General features: G+C 39.9%; 1 protein-coding gene across 1 annotated transcript in view; it reads left to right on the forward strand.

Moving 5' to 3' along the window:
- FAM171A1 (family with sequence similarity 171 member A1) overlaps window positions 1-20807 on the forward strand; it is an 88525-nt gene that overhangs the window by 38476 nt on the left and 29242 nt on the right. Inside the window, exons 3-4 of the mRNA XM_064408929.1 lie at window positions 12723-12950; window positions 19053-19145. Of these exons, the coding sequence (XP_064264999.1) occupies window positions 12723-12950; window positions 19053-19145 (321 nt within the window). The remainder of the gene's footprint in view (window positions 1-12722; window positions 12951-19052; window positions 19146-20807) is intronic.

The following is a 20807-nucleotide window of genomic DNA, read 5'->3' on the forward strand; positions in this document are numbered from 1 at the left end:
ACATACACACATCCTTTGAGTTATGTGGGCTGGGGTTTTTTTTTCAGAGTCTTAGTGTGAAGAGGGGCAAAAATAGTAAAGAGCAATTTTGATTTAGAACATATGCTCAGCAAAGCAGAAAGAATACCTTACTTTTGTATTGTGTAATGTTAATTTCCAAAATGTCAGGACATGGTGAAATTATGTGAACTTTAAATGTATAGTGATTTAGAGAAGTGAATGTCAAAATAAGACATAACTTGAAGTGACACTGAATATGTTGCTAAAAATTGGTATTTATAGATTTCCTACAGCTGTTAAATTTGAGAAGGAAAGATGAGGAATCTATCTCTATTTTACATGTTTACTAGAAGGTTAGCACTATAGTATTACTCACTGGACTTGTATTTATGACTAAGTATGGTAGAATATGTTTTAAATTTATTGGACTAATTCCTTTAAAGTAATGATTAACTGTTGAATACTGTATTTTTTCTTAGCAGCTCCTTTGTAAACGTGACAACAGAATAAATTACAAATTAACAAAGAGGCGATATCCCTGCATGAAATATATGTTTTCTTAACTTAAAGAAAGTATCTGTAAAGTTGGTTTCTGAATGGGTTTCAGGAGATGATAACAACTGGTACTGTCAAGGAACCTTGTAAGTCAATGCTGTCATTTTTAGTGTGATTAGATGTATCTTGTGTTTTCAGTTTAACTTAGCATACATGTGTATGTGCATAACATACATGAACCTTTTATCTGTTAATTATAGAATCTGTAAGGTTGGAAAAGTCTTCTAAGATCATCAAGTCCAGTCATTAACCAAGCACTACCATGTTCATCAGAAAACCACATTCCCAAGTGCTAACACTATATACATTCTGGGCACAATGTAGAATAGAGCAAATTTTACTCTTTCAGAAGTTGATTATTGGTCTCATATATCTCCGTTTTCATTTGCATCCCAGCAAATTTCCCAACACATTCTGGTAATGCAATGTCTGTGTATAAGTGTAGCATCTGTATGATTTGGGTATTTAGAAAGGCCTTCCTCCTGCTTCTCCTGTAAGCATTATTTGCACACAGTAGATCACTTTCCAGACATACAGCTGTTTGTTTAAACCAGTATAATAATAGTTTATAATGCTTGCTTAATGCATAGACTAAGTAGCCTACAAAATATTCATGTTGCTGTCTGTGCCAAGGAAGCAGAGCACGCGGCTGGAGTGTTTTCAGTTGTAAATATCTGCTTGTCAATGGGAAAGTGGCCACATTTGTCCAGCTGAACGAACTGAAAACACCAGCAACCCTGTGTGATGGTGTTGCCTCTAAGTAGATGTCTGTTTTGTAACACAAGTATAAGAAACTGATGAGGGAAAATGAAAGAAATTGTGGGATTCTTTGTTGAGAGAAAGAACTTGAGCAGAGTGCTGTTTACAGCTATAAATATCTAGAATGGGCTCATGCCAGAGTAAAAGCAGTAAGTCTTTTATGTTGTCAAATGGACAAACTAGTAAATAATGTCAGTGTTTGCCAGAATCTTACATGCTCTGACTGGGCTCTTTTAGGTAGGCCACATGTTTATGTCAAGTTTACTTATTTGAAGATACATTTAACATTACGTGGAATTTTTGATTTAGCAGAATGATAAAAAATATACCAAAATCACAATGCCAGTGTAATTTGTACTTTGTTAATATGAAATACTTTAACAACAATAATAATTCAGTCACTACACCAAGATGTGGTACATGTTCTTGGTCTGTGTAATATGCTCACCATCATGATGCTGGCCATCTCCAGCTGCTGAGAAGGAATACATGGGTTGAAACCAGCCCACAACTATCTTTGATTTTATTTAATGTTGCTAAATGTTCAATTCTTACATGCTTTGCTAGTCTGAGCCATGTATATATGCCTTTCCTGTGCTAGTCTGGGAGATGTTCTCACTTTTTTAATGAACCTGGAGAAATATTTGATCCACTCAGCGGTGGTGTAGTCAATTGATTCACTCAAATGACATAGCTGCTTATCTAATACAAAGGCCACCCTCAGGTGCCATTTGTGTTGAGATACAGTCAGCCCTGTTTGCAGCAGCTGTGCTCAGTCCCACCCTGCATTATTTCCTGAGCTTCAGGGCACATAGTCCTTTCCCATCTCCACTCAGCCTTCTTCTGCCATTTATTGGCCAGTCACAGCATTTTACATCAAGATTGATCTTTAAATAGCACAGATAATTCACTGATCTATTTGATCAGCTGTGATTTGTTGGTTTTTATCATTTTGATTTGTGAACCCCATGAGTCCTTCAGTGGAGTGTTATCCCTTTCAGATGTCCTCTTAGATAAGCAATTATATATACGACCTAAACAAACAGGCTACTCCCAAGTTATTCACCCGTTCCCAAAGCCTGGATTGTGGACCTCCAAACCTTCATTTCCAGCTACAGTGGTAATCATGTGACTGTGATAAGCAGCTATGGAAATCAGAGCTGCAACGCGACCAAGAAACACAAAGGTATTTTCCAGTGCTCTTCCCATCTTGGAAGGCAAGATAAGGGGTGTGAGCAGCATGTCAAACCCTTGTTATCACATTATGGTTTTTATATACAGTGAGTCTAAGAAAGATGAATGTTGCCAGTGTAACTGTACCTTTCCATTATGATTGTGAATTTGTGGAAGAGTCAATAATTTCTGATCTACATAATTGACTTCCAGGGCAGGGGAATAGAAAGTAATTTTTCAAAATTCACAGTTTCAATCTGATTAGATTTTTTTTTCTCATGATATCATAATGGTCCTTAAAAATAATCCCCTGCCAAGAATTTAGATCACCATGGCTATTACAGTAATTTAAACTGACACAAGTTTTGGTTGCTGAGTCAGTTATGTATGCTCTGCATATATATGCAGTCATCATAGCTGAAGTATAGACAGTACAGCAGCCTGGTTCAAAAATATTGATTGAAAAGTTAATTGACTTGGCTTCTCTGTGACTGAGATTGGATAAAAGAGGAAGCAAAGTGCAGTGATGAGTGGCCATGTATTAAGCTGAGGTTACAGTGTTAGGATAAAGGGAACTGTAATGGGTCCTATTTTAATTAAAGTTTTTATTCATTATCTAGAAGAAGACCTAGATCACAGGTTATTTAAGTTTTTACATTACTCCAAATGAGGAAATATAAATATTATTTTGAGCAGAAAAATCTCAAAAACTTGGAAATAAATAATTTTGGAGGATAGGAACATTTCAATATAGACAAGTTGGGTGGCATTTAATCTTGGTGCTGTTGTGACAGAAGTCGCAGGAAGTGTCATGTAGAGATGTTAATAAAAGGAAGCTTTTTAGGGTTGAGAGGAAGCAACAGTAACCTCCTCCATCCACCCAGCAAATACCAACTGACTGTAGAGATTTCTGGGTGTTCAAGAGCTGTTGTAAACAGTCGGTAATGCCTGTGCAAAAATCCTTACTGCTCCACACCAACCCTTTCCTGGCATTGTCACACGCATCCTGTAGTTATGGAGCCAGGAGATTTTACTGCTGTGGTGCCAGTATGCAGCAGTAGAGGTTGGGAAGTTATTGGAGAATCAGTATGGGATTTGGAATCAATGCAGAATAAAGATTTACTAGAACTGTACATGCCAAATACTGACCTTAAGCTTGCCTAGGTCAGGAGACGGGCAGGTACTCTGCCAAAGGGATGCAACAGAGCTGACTGAAATGCCTGTGAACCAGCAGGGGTGGTCCCAAATCCTTGCTTTTCCTCTGCCAGTGTTGCACTTGGCCACCACTCTCCACCCCCACACCTGCCTGTTCTGCTGATTTTGGCACGGGGGGCTGGGTTGCTTCAGCAGTTCAGCCTGATAACCTGGCATTGAGCCACTCGGTTTGTTAGCTGGTGCAGTGCTGGTTTAGTAAATGCAACCAAAGCTGCAGCAGGTCCAAGAGAAGTGGGGTAGCCCAAGAGAAGGAGTAAGAGTCCACAGCCAGGCCAAAGAGGTGGGGAGGGAAGGGTTGCTCCTGGGTTTACTGTGGAGTAACTGAACAGGAGTGCTGCACTCCTCATCACTCTGCAGAGCTCTCTGCTCAGGCTGGCTGGGTTGGAGGATTGAGATGGTTACCATGTGCAGCTTCACCTACGATTTAATTTTCCTGTCTGCCAGCTGGGGATAATCTCTTCAAGGAATGAAGCAATTCTAAATTGACTGCCCAGTTATTTGCAAGTGCCTAGATAAAATTTCAGCGCAATAGTTCACCTCTGTGTGTGCATGAGCTTACGTCAGTGGATTACTGAGATGAAAGTGGAAGTTTGCACTGCAGGCTGCAGTGGGAAAGTAGAGAAGCTCTTGAGATGGGTTTGTTTGAATTGTTACAGTGGTTTGTTTAAAAACAAACAATCCAAGTAAAAATACCCTCTTCCAAAGTAATATCTAGCTTTGCTTTCACAACAGGCTTTGGAAATTAGAGATTAAACCTAAGAATAAAGCTGCTTGAAAATGAGGGGGAAAAAAGTCTCCTCACTACCCCATTGAACATACATTGGATTGAATATAGAATATATCTGCTTTAAACTACTTTCATCAGATGCATACTTTTATTAATAGACTCAGGATAAAGTTGTTCTGAGAAAATGTAACATGTGCCTTTGTGGCTCAGCAAATCCAAGGTTTCCCTTTCTACCCTCCCCCAAACTAGACTGATGGTGCAGTAGGTATAAAGTTGGCTTAAAACCCCAAGCGGCTGAGCTCACTGAGCTCAGTGTGGTGTTATCCTCAGAGCTGATGTCACAAAATCAGCTGGGGGCTTGAGTCAGTGGAGAACTCTAATGCTGAGCAACTGGAAAATGTCAGTGCATTAACTTCTCATTCCATATTGATCCCCAAACAGTTTCAAAGAACTCTATTACAAAAAAAAAAAAGAAAAAAAAAGAGGGGTTTAAGTAGGGATTACTTTTTCATGTCTTGTAAAGAATACATTATGCGTGTGGCAAACTAGAGCTTTGAAACTCAACTTCCATCTGCGCTCCATGACAGTATTTTATTTAATTCCATGTCTAAGAGACAAGGTTTGGAAATGAAATTAGTTTGTGTCATGCACAGTTCCTGTAGAGATCAAAGGCAGACCTGTTAATGCAACTATTGCTATTCATGAGTTTCATAGCCGTGTGAGTTTCAAGTTAATTATAAATGCTTGTTTAATCACTTAACAATAGGGTATCGGAGTCTCATCTGGGCATAATGCATATGGCTCCCACTTTTTTTAATTAAAGCAAATTCCTACCTTTTTTCCCAAGAAATTAATTTTGATGGTAATGCTCTAGGCTCTAGCAGGTCAGGATATGCAAATCTTCTTTTACATGTTGGACTGTTGCATGATTAATGTCTTTATTTTATTATCCTGTAACTGCCCCTCCCTCCCCTTTGAATACAGGGGTTGGATAGTAGCAGGGGTTGGATAGCAGCCTGGTTTTCCTTGTATGTGCCATAAATTGCTCTAGTTCATATAGTGGAATTCTTTTTGTGACATGTTACTAAAAAATTGTGTGCATTGTCCTTTGAACATAATGCATTGTGAGATTAATGTATTTATCATTTTAGTTTATGAACACTTTGTTTAATGGATTTTAAAACTGAAGAGGTAAGTAGGGCACCTGTCTGACCTTCATATCACAGTCAACTGTGCTGTATTTGAAGACTGAGGATTAAGATTAATTATTTTAGTTAAGATAAATTATTTCAATCCCCTGGAAATTAAATTCCTGTGCACTAGGGGAAACAGCCACAGTGCCAGCAATGCCTGAGGCGCTTGGAGCAGCAAGGATTGTTAGATGAGAAATACTGATGAATCAACTTGAGCTGCAGAGAAGAGTGAAAAAGTCTCAAGTGCTACCTGGGTGTAGCTTCCTCCACAATCCTGGATCCCGATTGTCTGCAAAGGTGAGGTGAGCTCTGATCAGGCATCATGTGGGGACTTCTCTGTGTTAGCCAAGTGTGTAATATGCAGTTCTTATTGCACTCTGCTGTTTCTGAGGAAGAGCAAGAGAGAGGAATAAAAGAAAAAGTCAGAAATCCATCAGTTGTGCATGTGAGGAAGAAAGTTCCTGCTTGACTTCTTAGGTGTGGGGTCATCACACTGCAAGTACTCAGTGTGTGGAGGACCCTACTGACAGTCATCCCCTTGACCTCTAAAGTACAAAGTGTTCAGCAAATTCAGATTGCAGTGCTAAAAAGAAGCGCCCCAAGCAACCACTTGGGCTGGCTTCATGAATGTTCTAGAATCAAACATTAATTCTCTTAACTCTTTTGTAAGCCTTAATTAAACACCTAGAACTAAAATTAAAGCTGTTAACCCCATTTTTTTTCTCACAGCCTAAGTGAGTCTACTATCTGGTAAGCTGTTCTCTTGTTGCCAAGAAATGACACCTGAATTTGTTTAGGTTCAGGGTACAGCTGTTGGCTGAGTCTCTCAGCAATACTAAAGGTCCTCAGCTGACTTGATCTTTTGCAGTTCCATTGTTATGCACAGTGATCCAGCCTTCTCTTGCAGGAAGAGCAGGTCATGCTCTTCAGATGGCCAGTCTCAAGGCTGCTTCACTGTCTCCTGGGTTTTTATTTGTCTCTTCTCTGAACCCCTCTGCTTTCTAAATCCCTTTGGAATCTGGGTCTGAGAACCAAGCTGTGTTGTGTAGTCCTTACTTCTGACTAGTGTAGTAAGGAACTTTTTTCTTGATATCAGGGAGAACAGTAGCCTTGGTATCATTCCCCACTTGCTGAACAGGCACTGAGCAGACCTCCTGTGTCCCATCCTCCGCATGGTTGGGTTCCCTGGAAATTAGTGCTGGACATTCAGCCCAGCTGAAACCTGAGTCACCTGTGGTGGAGGGGAGAGTTGTGTAGCACTATTGATTTTCCTGTAATGAGGGCCAGAGCCGGTTCTGAATAGAGGATGTCATCATACTCACTGTGAATCTTGTTCAAGCACGTGTAGTTTGCTGTTTGAGGTGCTACTTGAGAACTTACTTTCAGCTGACAACATCAGTGAAGAGCAGAGTCTGTGTGCTTGTGGAGGGATGTTACGTACACATTTCCTTTTCTTCATACAAACTTAGTCTGCTGCTGTTTTGAAGTGTGATTATCAGTAGAGCCTTCTTGATGCAGCACATTAGGAAGATACAATATGTAAATGCTGGAGTTGGCATCTGTGGCTAAAGCATGGAGAACACTCCTTTTTCTAGGAAAATGTTTTCCTTTAGATAAATGAAAATCCTATTGTTTGGCTGAGGATTGACCTCACACATGGGCAAAAGGTTAAGAGACAGAAAGGCTTATCCATTTGGCACGTAGGATTCAAAGCTAGGCATGTTGCCAGTAAGCTCAATCAGAGCAGAGGACACAGTTTTACATAAAGTTCATAATGGCTTTTTTTAAATGAGCAGGAAGCTTTCTTTTTCTAATCAAAACCTAGATAATTTAAATATCTCTTTCTTTGGTAATATCCTGACATTGTCCATGGATAAGGGACCCCCAAAGGAAAAGCTAAGTGATCACAGCTGCCTGTTCCCAAAAGAGATCATCTGTCCAGCAGACGTCAGCAGGAGTCTGCCTGACAGAGGGGTGTGTGCACAGAAACCAAATTGCAGGCTTGGGATCTAAATAGGATTGTGATCTTTGATTTTCAATCTGTGTCATAACTTTTCTCTGTTTGTTCCAGTATGTGTAATCTGACAGTTTGTCTTTGCTCAGGTCACTCAGGATTTTATTTTCTGTGTTATATTACTGACTTTAAAAGAAAAACAACCGAACAAACAAACAAAGCCCCAAACCACATAAAACCAGTGCTTTTCACTTTTCAAGAGTTCCGTTACAGAAGACAGCAGTGATGACAGCAGTTCTGTAGGAAACCATTCCCAAACTGAGAGTTCTCAGCAATGTAAAGAGCAGTTGTGAGTATAAGAAGGGGTTACAAGTGAAAAAATGGTTTTCTTAAGGTTAATTGTATTTCAGGAGAGGCAGTAGGGCTATAGAGCAGATGGCACAGGAAGGATTGCTCAGAGAAAGTTTAAACTTAGTAAAATCTCAAAAATCAGATTAAGAAGACAGATGGGATTCTGGATTGGAATGCTACCATTTAGGGATTTTTTTTTGGTCTTTTTTCACTTTCCGAAATTATAACCTTGAAGATGCTGGAGTTTTTTATACAGCTTACAGTAAATTTAGTACTAGAAAACTGGGAGGGTTCTGCACTTAAGCAGCTGTTTTCACAATAACTAGTAGTTTTGGTTTGCACTCGTTTGAAGAATGTTCTTAATTTGAAGAACAAGTAGGAGGTTTAGTGTTTAAAAGAAGACAAAGGACTATAAGAGAACAGATTTACACTAGACCTGCTTGAGCATACCTATACATCAGCCTTGATCTTTTTGTGGAATTTAGCCCTGCATTTGCAGGTTTTATTTGTTCTTTTCTCACTTTCTTTTCCCACTTTGCTTTGGGATTCTTGAAGCAAGATGAGGGGTTGCACTATTTAACATCTGCAAATGGTCCATTCCAACCTGCTTTTCTAGAGAGGGAGACACAGGCTTTTTGCCCTTCCAGAAAGGGTGTTTTTGCCTGTGGTTTATCTCCTGAAAATGGCAGTTATCCTAAGTGGTTCTTGTTTTGGACTTGAATCTTTTCTGTCAGAATATAATGGCAGGACACACACTAGTGGCTCTGTACCTGTGCCTGCCAGTGCTACCAGCCAACAGGGAAGTACATGCCAGACAGATGAGGTCTGAAAGAGACACATTCCCACCACACCAGTCAGGAGCCAGGTGGGTCAGACAGGGTTATGGCTCAAGCACAGCCTGTCCTGTCTGGCTGGCTTGTCTGGGGAAGTGAGAGAGACCACAGCTGCCCTGGGTGAGTTCCTCAGCCCAGGAGCTATCATCTCAGCCATCTCTGCTTTGCTCCTAAATGAGGAAGCATCCACACTCTTCACCCTTATGTCCCATTTCCAGGATCTCACTAGTAGCACAGAACAAAGCTCCTCCAGAACTTAGGAAATACTCCTAAGTACATAAAATAGTGTGAGAATGAAGCAGGCTTGGCTTTCCTGTGCTTTCAGTTCCCTGCCTTCATCTGCAGCTGTGCTTCTTCTCTGAGTCCATGTGTCTTTAATTCTGGGCGAGCTCCTTGCTGTGGTAGGCTGCAAAACTCAGGAATAATGTACCTGTTTTATTCCCACTGTTTGCTGAGAGTTCCAACTAAAAAGTTTGCCAGATATTTTAAATATTCTATTCCTTAGTTTAAAGTAAGTCAGCTTTAAGCAAAACTAAAAGTAAACAGCTTCTAATTTATTTCATCCAGTATACCTAGTCTTTTGATCTAAGACTTCCCTATTAATCTGAGATCAGACTGATCTTGGGTCACTTGTTGTCCTTACTCTGCTGTCTTATTTCCCTTCTCCAGTTCCCCCGATCCTCAAGAAGTGCCTGAATATATCCTAGCAATTCTGAAACTTACTGTCTCTTTTTATAGGTTGTTCTCATCACGTCACTGTTTGAGAGGATGTTTTCTTCAACAATTTCTTTCCAGTGTTAAGCTTTTCAGTTGCTGTGGAAATTACAGTGATAACGTAGGTTTGGTGTTCGTGACTTCACTGCTGCATTAGATAAGAAAAAGGAGCTGTCGCGTGGGAGAGAGCCCTGAATTAAGCAAGTTGTATACGTTTCACATGTTTGTCAGAGAAGATAACACATGAAAAGGGAATTAGGATTGTTCAGGCTGCTAGGGTTTTCTCTATCTGCTCAGAAAAAACATGTTAAATATCTAAAAGGAGAAAACAAGCCCAGTGTCTGATCTAGGGACTGTGTGGTTTGGAATAGCAGTTCCAGTCTGCTGCCTTTCAGGACATCAGTATTCTGTCTTGGGTGATTGCCTTTGTCATTTCTGTTTAGAAGAAGGAATTTGGAAGCCCCTGTTCTTCCTTATCAGAAGGAGAGAGAGATGCAGAAAGAGAGAAGCATGCAGACAGAAGCCCATACATAGCTATGGAGTGGGAGATAAAGACATTTCCTATTGGAGATACCGATGGCTAGCTCTCTGATTTGGGAAGAGAAAGATGGATTTGTGAATACAGGAAAATACTTTTTTTTTTCTCATGATCAATTTTAGTAGTAATCTCTTTCTAGAATTTTGAATGTATGTAAGGAATTAAATTGATATGATCCTTTTGTTGTTTTCTTACCCTTTCCTTAATTTGTATTTAATATTCCAGAGCTGCCTTGTTCCTTATATGTGGTTGTTTTTGGAGAAGGCTGAACTTCCATGTTAATGAAATTGGTAACAGCAATGTTCAGCTTGTCCTATTTTCTTACTTTTTCTTTAATGCACCACCCATTATTCTTAACTTCATCTATTCTTGCATTCTTTGCTAGGAAATTCAAAGTGGGAAATGCAAAGAGTGCAGCTATCTGGCTTCAGATCTAAGCATATCCCTCCACTTTGAAAATTAAAATTTACACTGTTTGTTGACCTCATGTTTGCAAATACATGAATATATATATTTTCCTTCATTGATTAATGTGGCTGCCTTTTGCATACCAAGATTTCACAAGTTGCTTGATAGTCAAGGCAAGGTTTCTAAGGAGGCACTCTGTACTGGACACCAGGGTATGTGGACACTGCTCTTCAATGCACATTGCTTCCTTTGACTACTAAATGCAAAACTGGGAAGAAGTCCAGAATCTTTAATAGCTGGAATATATTTCATGCTGATCCCATCTAAATTGGCACCCTCCATTGCCAAGTTCTAAAGGAATGGCTGTGATGATGATGAATTTCTCTAATGGGATTTTTGTTCAGGGCTGCTTGATATTGGTGTTTTCAGTACTGTAGGATTCAGAGAGAAGGTCTCTGCTTATGAAAGGGCCCAAGATACTGATCTTTCTGGCTGAAATGCCCTTAGGACAGATGTGCTGATACTTTTGTATTAGGTTCTCATGTCCTTTTAAACTTCTAGGTTGTTAGAGTGTGTTTCTCCCCTTACTCATTTGTGTCATTTCACTATTGAAACTCGCCACAAAGATTTTGTTAAATTCTGTGTTGCCTTCTTGGTGTCATGTCTTGCTGGGTCAGAGCTTAAACCAAAATAAGGTCTTTTAAGTCATTAGTAATAGAACAGAACTGTACCACCAGTAGTGTTCTGTAGAAATCTGTAATGTTTTAAAATATATGTGAACAGGAGGTAATGCCCTCTTTCCCGGACGTCACATGAAGAAATGTTTACACATGGAGCGGGAGGAGAGGATCTTGCTTGTGAGAGGCTGAAGCTTCCTGACACAAAAAGGGAGTTTGCAAAATACCATCTACTACCTTAGGGAATGGAGTAAGCTGAGATAGGGAACTTCATGCAAGAACAACAGAATTTCCAGATATTGGGATGGGAATGAGAGAAAGGGGAGAGTTGGAGAGAAAAGAGGGAGGGAGGTGTTCATTTAAGAGGAAGAGGCAACTGGAAGTGAAAAGAACCCAAGGAATGTCTTGGTGGAAGCAGTAGATCATTGCTGGGTCCTTCAACACAGCATTGCATTTAAGTCATGTTGCAGAAAGGCAACAGCTGCTGCTTTAGAACATGAGGCAATTGAACTATTGTAGGCACAGAAAAATAATCATAGATACAGAAGAATGCCTTCCAGAGGGACTGTCTTGCACAAGCCACTCCATTTTATGTAATAAAAGCCTGGTGACACAATGCATGGTTTAGTCATAGGAGTGCCCAGAGTGGACAAATATTGTACATCTGGAAACATTTAAAGTAGTAATTATTTTCTGGAAAAATGGCAAATTACTCAAGAAAAATGTAGTCCATTGTGTTGGCTTCAGACTGCATATCTGCAGGATGTATGATTCTCCTGACTGCCTTAATCATCACTTCTTTACTTCTCACCATTACTGTGTGGGGAGAGGTGATACCCTGGTGTCAAACTGCTGCTGTCACTGCTAGCTCTCTGCATCCCACCTGGTTATCCTGTGCTTTGAGGACATGAACATGATCCTGTGGGAATTCTCCACCTTGGTTAGACATCACCAGGGAAGTCCTGTGCCAGCTGGGGTACTGTCTCCCACCAGAGCTGAAAATACCCAACTGTAGCACAGCCTGCTCTATTTCCCGCTTTCTTCCTTGGCTTCCATCACAGCAGATTTCCTCCATTCCACTAATACACAGAGAGAATTGCTTTGGGAAAGAGTGAGGAGCATACCCCACTTGCAGCCTTTCCTCTCCTCACTGCTGCTGGAGAAGGCTGGGTGGAGCAGAGGCATGGCAAGGCAGGGACCTTACAGAGAGTTTCCTTGCCCTGCTGTCTGTGACTAACAGAGGATGTTTGATAGCACACATTTAGAATTGCCATAGTGCAGCAGTACTCTGTGATTGACATGTTGCCCCTCAAAGGGAGTGTTGCCTGCCCTGGAGATGTGCTACCCAGCTGCATGTGGGTCCCAGGTGGAGATAGAGATGCCTCCACAGCTGAAATTAGCTGTCGGGCAATAATTCAGAACCTGGTCTGGCTTGTAGCAGAATCTGCAGTGTCTCTGAAGAGTGACTGCCTGAGGTGGAGAGCTTCAGGCCAGTATAAGTTGTACATGGCACCAAAATGTCAGAGCTGGTGTCTTTTCAGTCACTGGTGTGTCAGCATGCTCTAACTGCTGCCTCCCACAGAAGCTTTGCAGACAATAATCACTGTGGTTGTTTGTCATTACAGAAGTAACGCTGAAGGTCCATGTAAGCGATGCCAGCACCCATCAGCCAGTAACTGAAGCCTTCATTGAGATTTTTACCAACCAGATCTCCATTGCATCTGGAACCTCAGGAGCAGATGGCACTGCCTTCCTCAAGTTTCAGTATAAGTTGGGCAATCAGCTGATAGTGACTGCTAGTAAACATGCATATGTGCCAAATTCTGCACCATGGAAACCTGTAAGATTGCCTGGTAAGAGATCTTTATTTTTGTTCTGAGGTAAGATATTGCATCTAAAGGAAGCTACACAGTTTTGTATGATGTGTTTTAATGCTTGATTAAGATCCTGGGTGGGAGGGGAAACATCTGCACATTTCAAAATAGTAACATTTCTTCCTCAGTTAAACTGCAGCATCAAGGCTGAGCAGAGATTCACTCTCCTTCTGGAGGTCCTCGATACAGTGCTGCATCAGTTTTCAAACAACTGTTGGTGCTCCTACAGCTCCATAGAAAATATAAATCTATTCCAGATTTTTTTCTTATTCAGCAGCTGTTGGTGTATTCTTGCTTCTCTTCCAAGGTGTAGCAACAATTGTTGCACCATAGGCTGTAGTGTCCAAAAATGTCCTGGTCTTTTAGTTCTTAACCATGTCAATAAAATGGTTTTATTTGCAGTTGTGTTATCCAGATGTAAGGATTTTTACTAACTTAATTAGTATGGCTTTGCTTCTTCCACAGGCAAACAAGTATAACAATAATACTTGCATGTTAGTTTTTATCAGAATGCCTCAGAACCTTACATTAGTTATACAAGAGGAGAAATTTCTGTGCTGCTGAAAAGAACAGATTGAGGGTGGCTTTCAAACCTTGAGATGTAACATCTATATGAAGATCATATCCCAGGTTTCATCTGCCTTTCTTGTAATCCTCAGCTACAATTAGAGTCCATGTGATTTGGGAATGGTCCCAGGCTTGTATTATACCCAAATCACACCTAAAAACCACGCCTCAGGTTTGATAATTAGCCTGGACCAAAGCCATGGGAGGTTTTAAGTGCACTAATATGTAAATAGTGTATATGTTCCCAGGGCAGTGTTGAATTCCATGCCTTGGCTCCATTTTATTTATTAATATCAACATAGCCAGAAGGGCTGCGTGACTTGCTGCAAGGTCGAGTAGCAAATGCATTTTCAGAAGGGGAAAGGAAAGTGAATCTCTTCAAACCCAGAATTATGCTTCAGGCATTTCAATGTGCTGTTTACTTATCTGCTTTCACTTGCTTCAGATAAGATAGGAGTGCCTTCTTCCACATTTTCTGTACTGAATTCCACCATGTTTTCCATCTACGTAATGGAGCTAACAGCAAAGACTAAGTCAAGCTCTTGGGGTGTGGTGAAAGAATAAGAAGCAACTGAAAAGAGTTGCAGCCAGGAGAGTTTCAAATAAGTAAAAGGCAACAATTCATTACAGCAGCAGCTGTCACAGCTGGCCTGTGGCTGAGCAATTAATTCAGTTGTAAATAAGAAACCCAGCCCCTGGGCTGACACACAGGGACTTCAACCAATCACCAATGGACTATGATCAAATTACCCCACAAACTTTCTAAGCTGCAGACATCTCACTGGTCAGGAAACTGGGAGGTGTTAAGAGCAAACCAAAGAGCATTATAGACTGGGATGTTTCAAACCTGCTGTATAAAGCTGGGTTCAAACAATAAAGGTCTTGCTATTGCCACAGGGTTGTGTGTCTGTCTGTCCTTACCCACCCTTCCACGTTACAAGCAGCAAAATGGGAATAGGTCATGCAGAAAGGTTGTGAAATGTCCACCTTTAAAGACATTCAGAATTCAGCTGGACAGCCCCTGCCTGGAGAAAGAGGTGACATCCAGAGGTCCCTTCCAGCCATAATTGTTGTGTGATTCTGTTTAGAAATTTCCTTTGAGTTTTGTTCTCTTTAAATAAGAGGAAGTGCAGCTTTCTCAGGATACTTCATGTGCTTTTAAATCATGAAAGTATGCAATAACCTTGCCTTGTGTCTTGCCTCTTTCTGACTTATACCCTAGGTCTTTTGAATGAGATGTACTCTTCCATAGCCTGGAGTTTGTTTGGTTAGTTTTTTGCTGGTTGTTTTTCTTAAATACTGATTGAGGGGAGGGAATGAAACGGGGCATTTTTGTTTTAGTAAATCATTGAAGTTAAAGAGCAGTAATTGTATACGCTCCACAAAATCTTTCTTTCCATGGCTGAAATGTGAGCTTAGCTCTGAAAGTAGATTCCTTTCACCTTTGATCGTCCCCCACTGAAACTGGTAGATAGTTTGTCATTGATTTAATTTGAAGTAGAGTCCTTTATTTTGCTTTCTGTACCTTGTACTTAATCCTTTCTTTCATTAAAGAAACAAGTTACAACTTGATATGCCCTATGTAGATTTAATAGGTTTGTTCTTTGACTTAGTCCTGAAAAGGTACATCACATACAAGTTAAAATACTTCAGCTTTTATATTTTGCATTGACTAAGATGCTTGTAGTCTTTAAAAAACTTTCTAAGAACTGTTTGTATTTAAATTCCCTGTGTTGAAATGCATATCATGCTTTTAACTAGCACGGTATAGAACTTTGGAAAAATGTGAAGTTGTTTTGTTGTTATTTTTAAGCTGGTTTGAATGATGGGGAACAGGCAGCATATCTCAATCTTCATTCTGCAGTGTGCAGTCTGGGCACACCCATACAGCTGCCTCCTCATTTCCCAAAAATGCTTGTTAACAGTCCTAGGAGCTGTCCCCCACAGAGCAGATCCCCCACTCTGAGAAGCATTCCTCCCAGGGCAGTGTTTAAGCTGATGTGCCATCCTGTGTGCTGTGGTAAATGAACTATGGCCATATTTACCTCAAATGGGAAAATGATACCCATGAGCAGGGAGTAGGTTTGAAAGCTAAAGGGTGGTAATGTGCTGTAGCAGAACTTGGCCAAAGGATCAGGATTCCTCCATCACAGGCAATATGCATTAGTAATAGTGTTATGCTGAAAAGCTGTACAGCCACTGAACTTGTGATACTGTTGTAGTAGCTTCAAGGAGTAGACATCAAGGGTTTTCTGTTCTTATAATTTGGCAGAAATTAACTTCTGTATTAATGAAAATAATTGCTATCTCTTTACTGCTTAAGCAGGAGGATTATTTATTTACATAGTGATAAATGGTAGGAGGAAAAGATTTAAGATCTCTTCTTCCATTAAAATATTTATCAGCAGAGCCATGACTCTACTTATTAACAGTTCATAAATTTAGCATCACTTGAGTTGTTGAAGTGCTCATGATGGAAGATATGCTCATCTGTCTGCTCTTAACTAAGCTTAGATTTTTCTTTGTAAAAAATTTGGAAGAAAACATTTGGTAGTCCTTATTTAAAAGGACACTTCTATTGGAGCAGTGTATGCAATGAAGAGAGGGAGTTGCTGAGACAGCACAGTTCAGAATTCTTTGGTAGAAGCAGTGTCATGGTTTAACTCCATTTGTCAGCTAAGTACCACCATCTGCTTCCTCCCCCCCAGCCTCCGTGGGGTGGGGAGGAGAATCAAAAAGGTAAAAACTCTGGGTTGAGATAAGAACAGTATAATAATTGAAATAAAGTAAAATTTTATAATAATAAGAAGAAGAATGAGACTTAACAAAAAGAGAATGGGGAGTAAAACCCAGTTAAAGCAAGTGATGCACAATGCAAGTGACCAGTCAATCCCTGAGCAGCAGTTGACCCCTGCCAAACAACTCTCCCCAGTTTATATACTGGCTATAATATTCTATGGCATGAAATTTCCCTTTGGCTAGTCTGGGTCAACTGTCCTGGCTGTTCTCCCTCCCAGCTTCTTCTGAAGCTTGTCACTGACAAGGTATGAAAAACTGCAAAGTCCTTGACTTAGGGTAAGCACTCCTCAGCAGCACCCACACCATCAGTGTGTTACTGACATTATTGTCATCCGAATCCAGAATACTGCCCTGTACCAGCAGCAGAGAACAAAACAGCTGCATCCTGGCTGAAACCAGGATAGTCAGTCAAAGAAAACTAAGGTATTCACTGTGGTGGAATGCAGTTTTAGGAGCAGAGGATGATGGTTATAGTATTTCTGGGAGAGGAGAGCTCATCTGGAATCGTTTACCTGTAAAATAAGGTTAAAAACTGGGAAAGCAGAGTATAGTATTTCGGGACTTGTCCTTGGCATAGCCATTCAGGGAAATGTATGTCCAGCTGTGGATCCATTCTTCAAGAAGAATGTTTAAAACTGTGGACTTTTATCAGGGGTGATTAAAAGATTGGAAAATGCAGTTTACAGGGAAAGACTTGGAAGTGCCTAATTTATTTTGTTCATTAGCGAGAAAGTTCATGGGGTAATTTGATCATAGTCCATCAATACCCTCATAGAGAACAGGAAACGGGTAAGAGAATTCTTCTGTCTGGCAGGTCTGTATAAAAAGAAGATCAAATGGCTGGAAATCGAACCTCTATAAATTTTGATGGGTAAAGAGGCACATTGTTTAACTGCCCTCATAATTATTTATTAGAACGTGGATGTTGTGTTGTTTTCTTCACACTGGATGCTGTAAAATATAACTGCAGTTTTTCTACAACATGTTTTCAAGTTTTGGTACAGCTATTGAATCTGCAGCAATAATTAATTCAGGGAAGGCTGTAGTTATACAGGAATAAGGCTGGATCATCACTGTCATCCTTCTGGCCTTAAAAGCTGTGTCTTTGTCATTGTCATGCTGAGAAAGGATTGTGCAGAAAAACCCAAGGGAAGTTTAGAGGTTATATATTCGTTATAGTCTGGCACATATGGAAGAAGATGTTGGCATGGTTGATTGTATTGAGCTCCCCAGGGTGTCTAAATTATATTAGCTTTCTTCATACAAATTAAGTTATTGGAGTAAAGACAAATTTTGTAATTGTGTGGCCTTAGTGCTACTTGCACTAGGCTTTCTTACTTATGTTGCCTAATGTGTAGATCTGTTTCACATTTGGGCATTGGAAAGAAAATGCCCAGCTGTACTTGTAATAACATTATATGTAATTTTTATTTTTTAATTTTAATGTTTATATATATCGTTAAGACCATCTTTCAGATGGTGGTTTTTTTCAGTGTGTTTCTTGTAGTTTTTTCTTCTTTCTCCTGTACTTCTCCCAAACACTAAAATTTCTGATCTTTAAAAGGAGAATATATTTCTTAAAGCAGAAATGGTGTAGTCTTCCTGTTGGTAGCTAACATCTATATGGTCTCTTGGATTAATTAATGTATATTAATTTAGAGGAAATTAATAAAATTCCAGAAAATCAGAAGAGTTTGCGTTCTTCTTCTGTTGACTGTTTCTGAGAATGCCATCCTTAGGCTGCATTTACTTCAGACTAGGATGAGTTCTCTCCAGGTATGGGATGCTGCCCAGTTATTACTAGTTATTAATAGTAGTAACAGGTTATTACCAAAAATAACTAGTGTGCATTAGTCTTCTCTTCTTCCATCTTTGAAAGCCACATGTGGACTGCAGGCAGTCGTGCTCCTTACTGTTTTTATAGCTGCAAGAGGCAGGTGGGCTCTGTGGCTAATTCCTTCCATATTTTGGGTCTTCTGGGACTGAAGAACTTGGCATTAAATTATATCCTGTTTTTCACCCTGCAGAGATGTGTGTGCATACTGACACAGCCCCCTGTAAGGAGTGTCAGTACCCAGTGGGAAGGGAGGTCCTTGCAGGTAGACTTCTTGCAGCAAATACCATCTATCTGTCCCCTTTCACACCACTGGTAGGATGACAGTAGTTCTGCTATAAATAGCATTTTCCTGGTGTAGGTGGTGACTCAGTAAGCACATACTGCATTTTAAAGCAAATTATTCAGACTTAATCATCATACTTTGCCTTTCTGAATAACTTACGTAAGCATCTCAAAGTACTTAAAACTTAAATTTCATTAAATTATTCCTGAGGTAAGAAGTATAGCTGTTGCACAGAAAAATAACTCAGCCAGACTGAGTAAGCATTTCAGTTCTCTTTGTGTATCTCTTGTCTTTCTGTGGAGCTGGGAATTGCTTCATGAAACCCTGCTTTACACTGCACTCTCCAGTGCTTTGAGCTACCATGCGTGACGTGCAGGAGTCAAAGCATAGAACATTTTGTTTAGTTCAGTAGTTACTCTGGCAATTTCACTGTTTGGTTCAGAAAATGCATGTGGTTTCTGTCATGTATACAATATGATTTTAATAGTTTGGGTGGCCTGCTTTTGCAAAAATGTGAAGAAAGTAAGCGCTGTTGTTATTGGATTATGTTATAAGAATTTAAATATATGCCACTTAAACCACTTCTCTCCCACAGTGTTCTCTTCACTGAGCCTCGGCCTTCTTCCTGAACGCTCAGCTACTCTGATGGTCTATGATGATGTAGTCCAGATAGTCTCAGGATTTCAAGGTATGCTGGCTTTGGGAAGTCAGAATTGAAATCTGAGGGACACTAAAGAAAAAGTCTGACAGCCCAGTGCTTTCTGAACTCTGTCCTGTGAGTGAGACTGGTATTCTGTGGGGAGTTCTGAGTTCCCTGAGGAATGCTTCTCTGTGGGATTGTTTTACCAAATTAATAGCTGAATTCATCCCTGACTGCTGTGACTAGGGAATTCAAGTTACACGGTAATAAATGAGTTTGGACTTTAGTGTGCCATTTGAGAGCTAGAGATTAAATTTCTTACACTATCTGTTGGATGTCTTTTCATCTAGCCTCATTTAACCATCCTTGAAGGAGACATTTTCTGGTGTTATTAACGTCTAAGATTTTTCTCTGGTTCTGTTTCTTGCTTCCTAGTGTGAATGACTTAGATGTTTAGGGCATAAAAAACCTGAAAATTTCTCGTATCTGCATTGTTGTATACCCTGTATAAACTCGCTTTTCCTGTGGACCCCTTGTCAGACTGCCTGCAAACCTAAGTCCTACACATTGAAACCCGCTGTATTATAAAAATAAAGTTGTAATAACCTTTTTGTAGGGCCAAACACAGATGTTAAAGTAACTGTAGTATCAGTTAGAGAAACAGTGTTTTCTGAACTTCACAGTGAAGAATAAAAGGTTCATTTGACTTAGGGGTCTGACATAAATTAGTACAACTGATGTGCCAGCTGAGGTAAGTCTATTAATAAAAGAACAGAGGTTTTTAAAGATACTTGGAACCAGAGCAGAGGCATATCCTTCCTTTGGGCAGTCTTATTGTGCATAAATGGTGTTCTTATTCACAGTAAGTCTTATGCTTGCCATCATTTTAAACTCTGCTGTATAGTTAATAAACAAGGAAATAGTGCCCTCAATAGTATTCCAAGATAACCTTGTTTTATCTGAGAGAATATAATACAGTTATGCCTTCCTGACATATTTTTTAGTTAGAATCCATCCAGACACAATAGGCTTTTCATTAGTGATAGCACTGGATATGGCTGGAGCTGAAAATGCATTAAACAAATTAGGTGGCTGATGGAATGCTCAGAAGGAGCTGGAGAAAGAGCTGCTGTACGTATATTCTGCAGTTTGAGAGCTGGACATTGTCTAATGGGGTAAATTAGATGGATGGTGAACTGTGTTAAAACACGAGGGATTCCATTAGACAAGACATGAAACATTGTTTACCAACAATATTCCACTATCATGCTGCATTAAATACTCTTATTCTTATGCAAATTTGCTAATATTATGCAATTAACTGAAAAGAACAGTATTTTCATGTTCACAGCTTCCTTTAAAGAAACAAGGGATGCTAAAGGACTAGAGGGACATTTAAAAGCTGAGTGAGACTCATAAATATTTTCAACATAATTCTTTCCTTCAGTGAATTGATCCAACACGTTAACAATATATGTGAATTAGAATAATGTAACTGCTTCTACTGGGATAGCAGGAAAAAAGAATAAAGGAAGAAAGAGGTACCTGGAGTATGCTAAGGATTGGGATTTGAACTTGCAGTCTTGCCCAGTAAAATCTGTTTTATGGGTTCAGTCCTCTTTTCTGGGGACTTCTCTTGTGATGAAGCCGAAAAGAAAGACAGCCTAGACATTGTTCCAGTATTTGAATAGAGCCTCTCTAGTCTCCATC

The sequence above is a fragment of the Passer domesticus genome, chromosome 1 (assembly GCF_036417665.1).
Source record: "Passer domesticus isolate bPasDom1 chromosome 1, bPasDom1.hap1, whole genome shotgun sequence".
In the NCBI taxonomy this organism is placed as follows: domain Eukaryota; kingdom Metazoa; phylum Chordata; class Aves; order Passeriformes; family Passeridae; genus Passer; species Passer domesticus.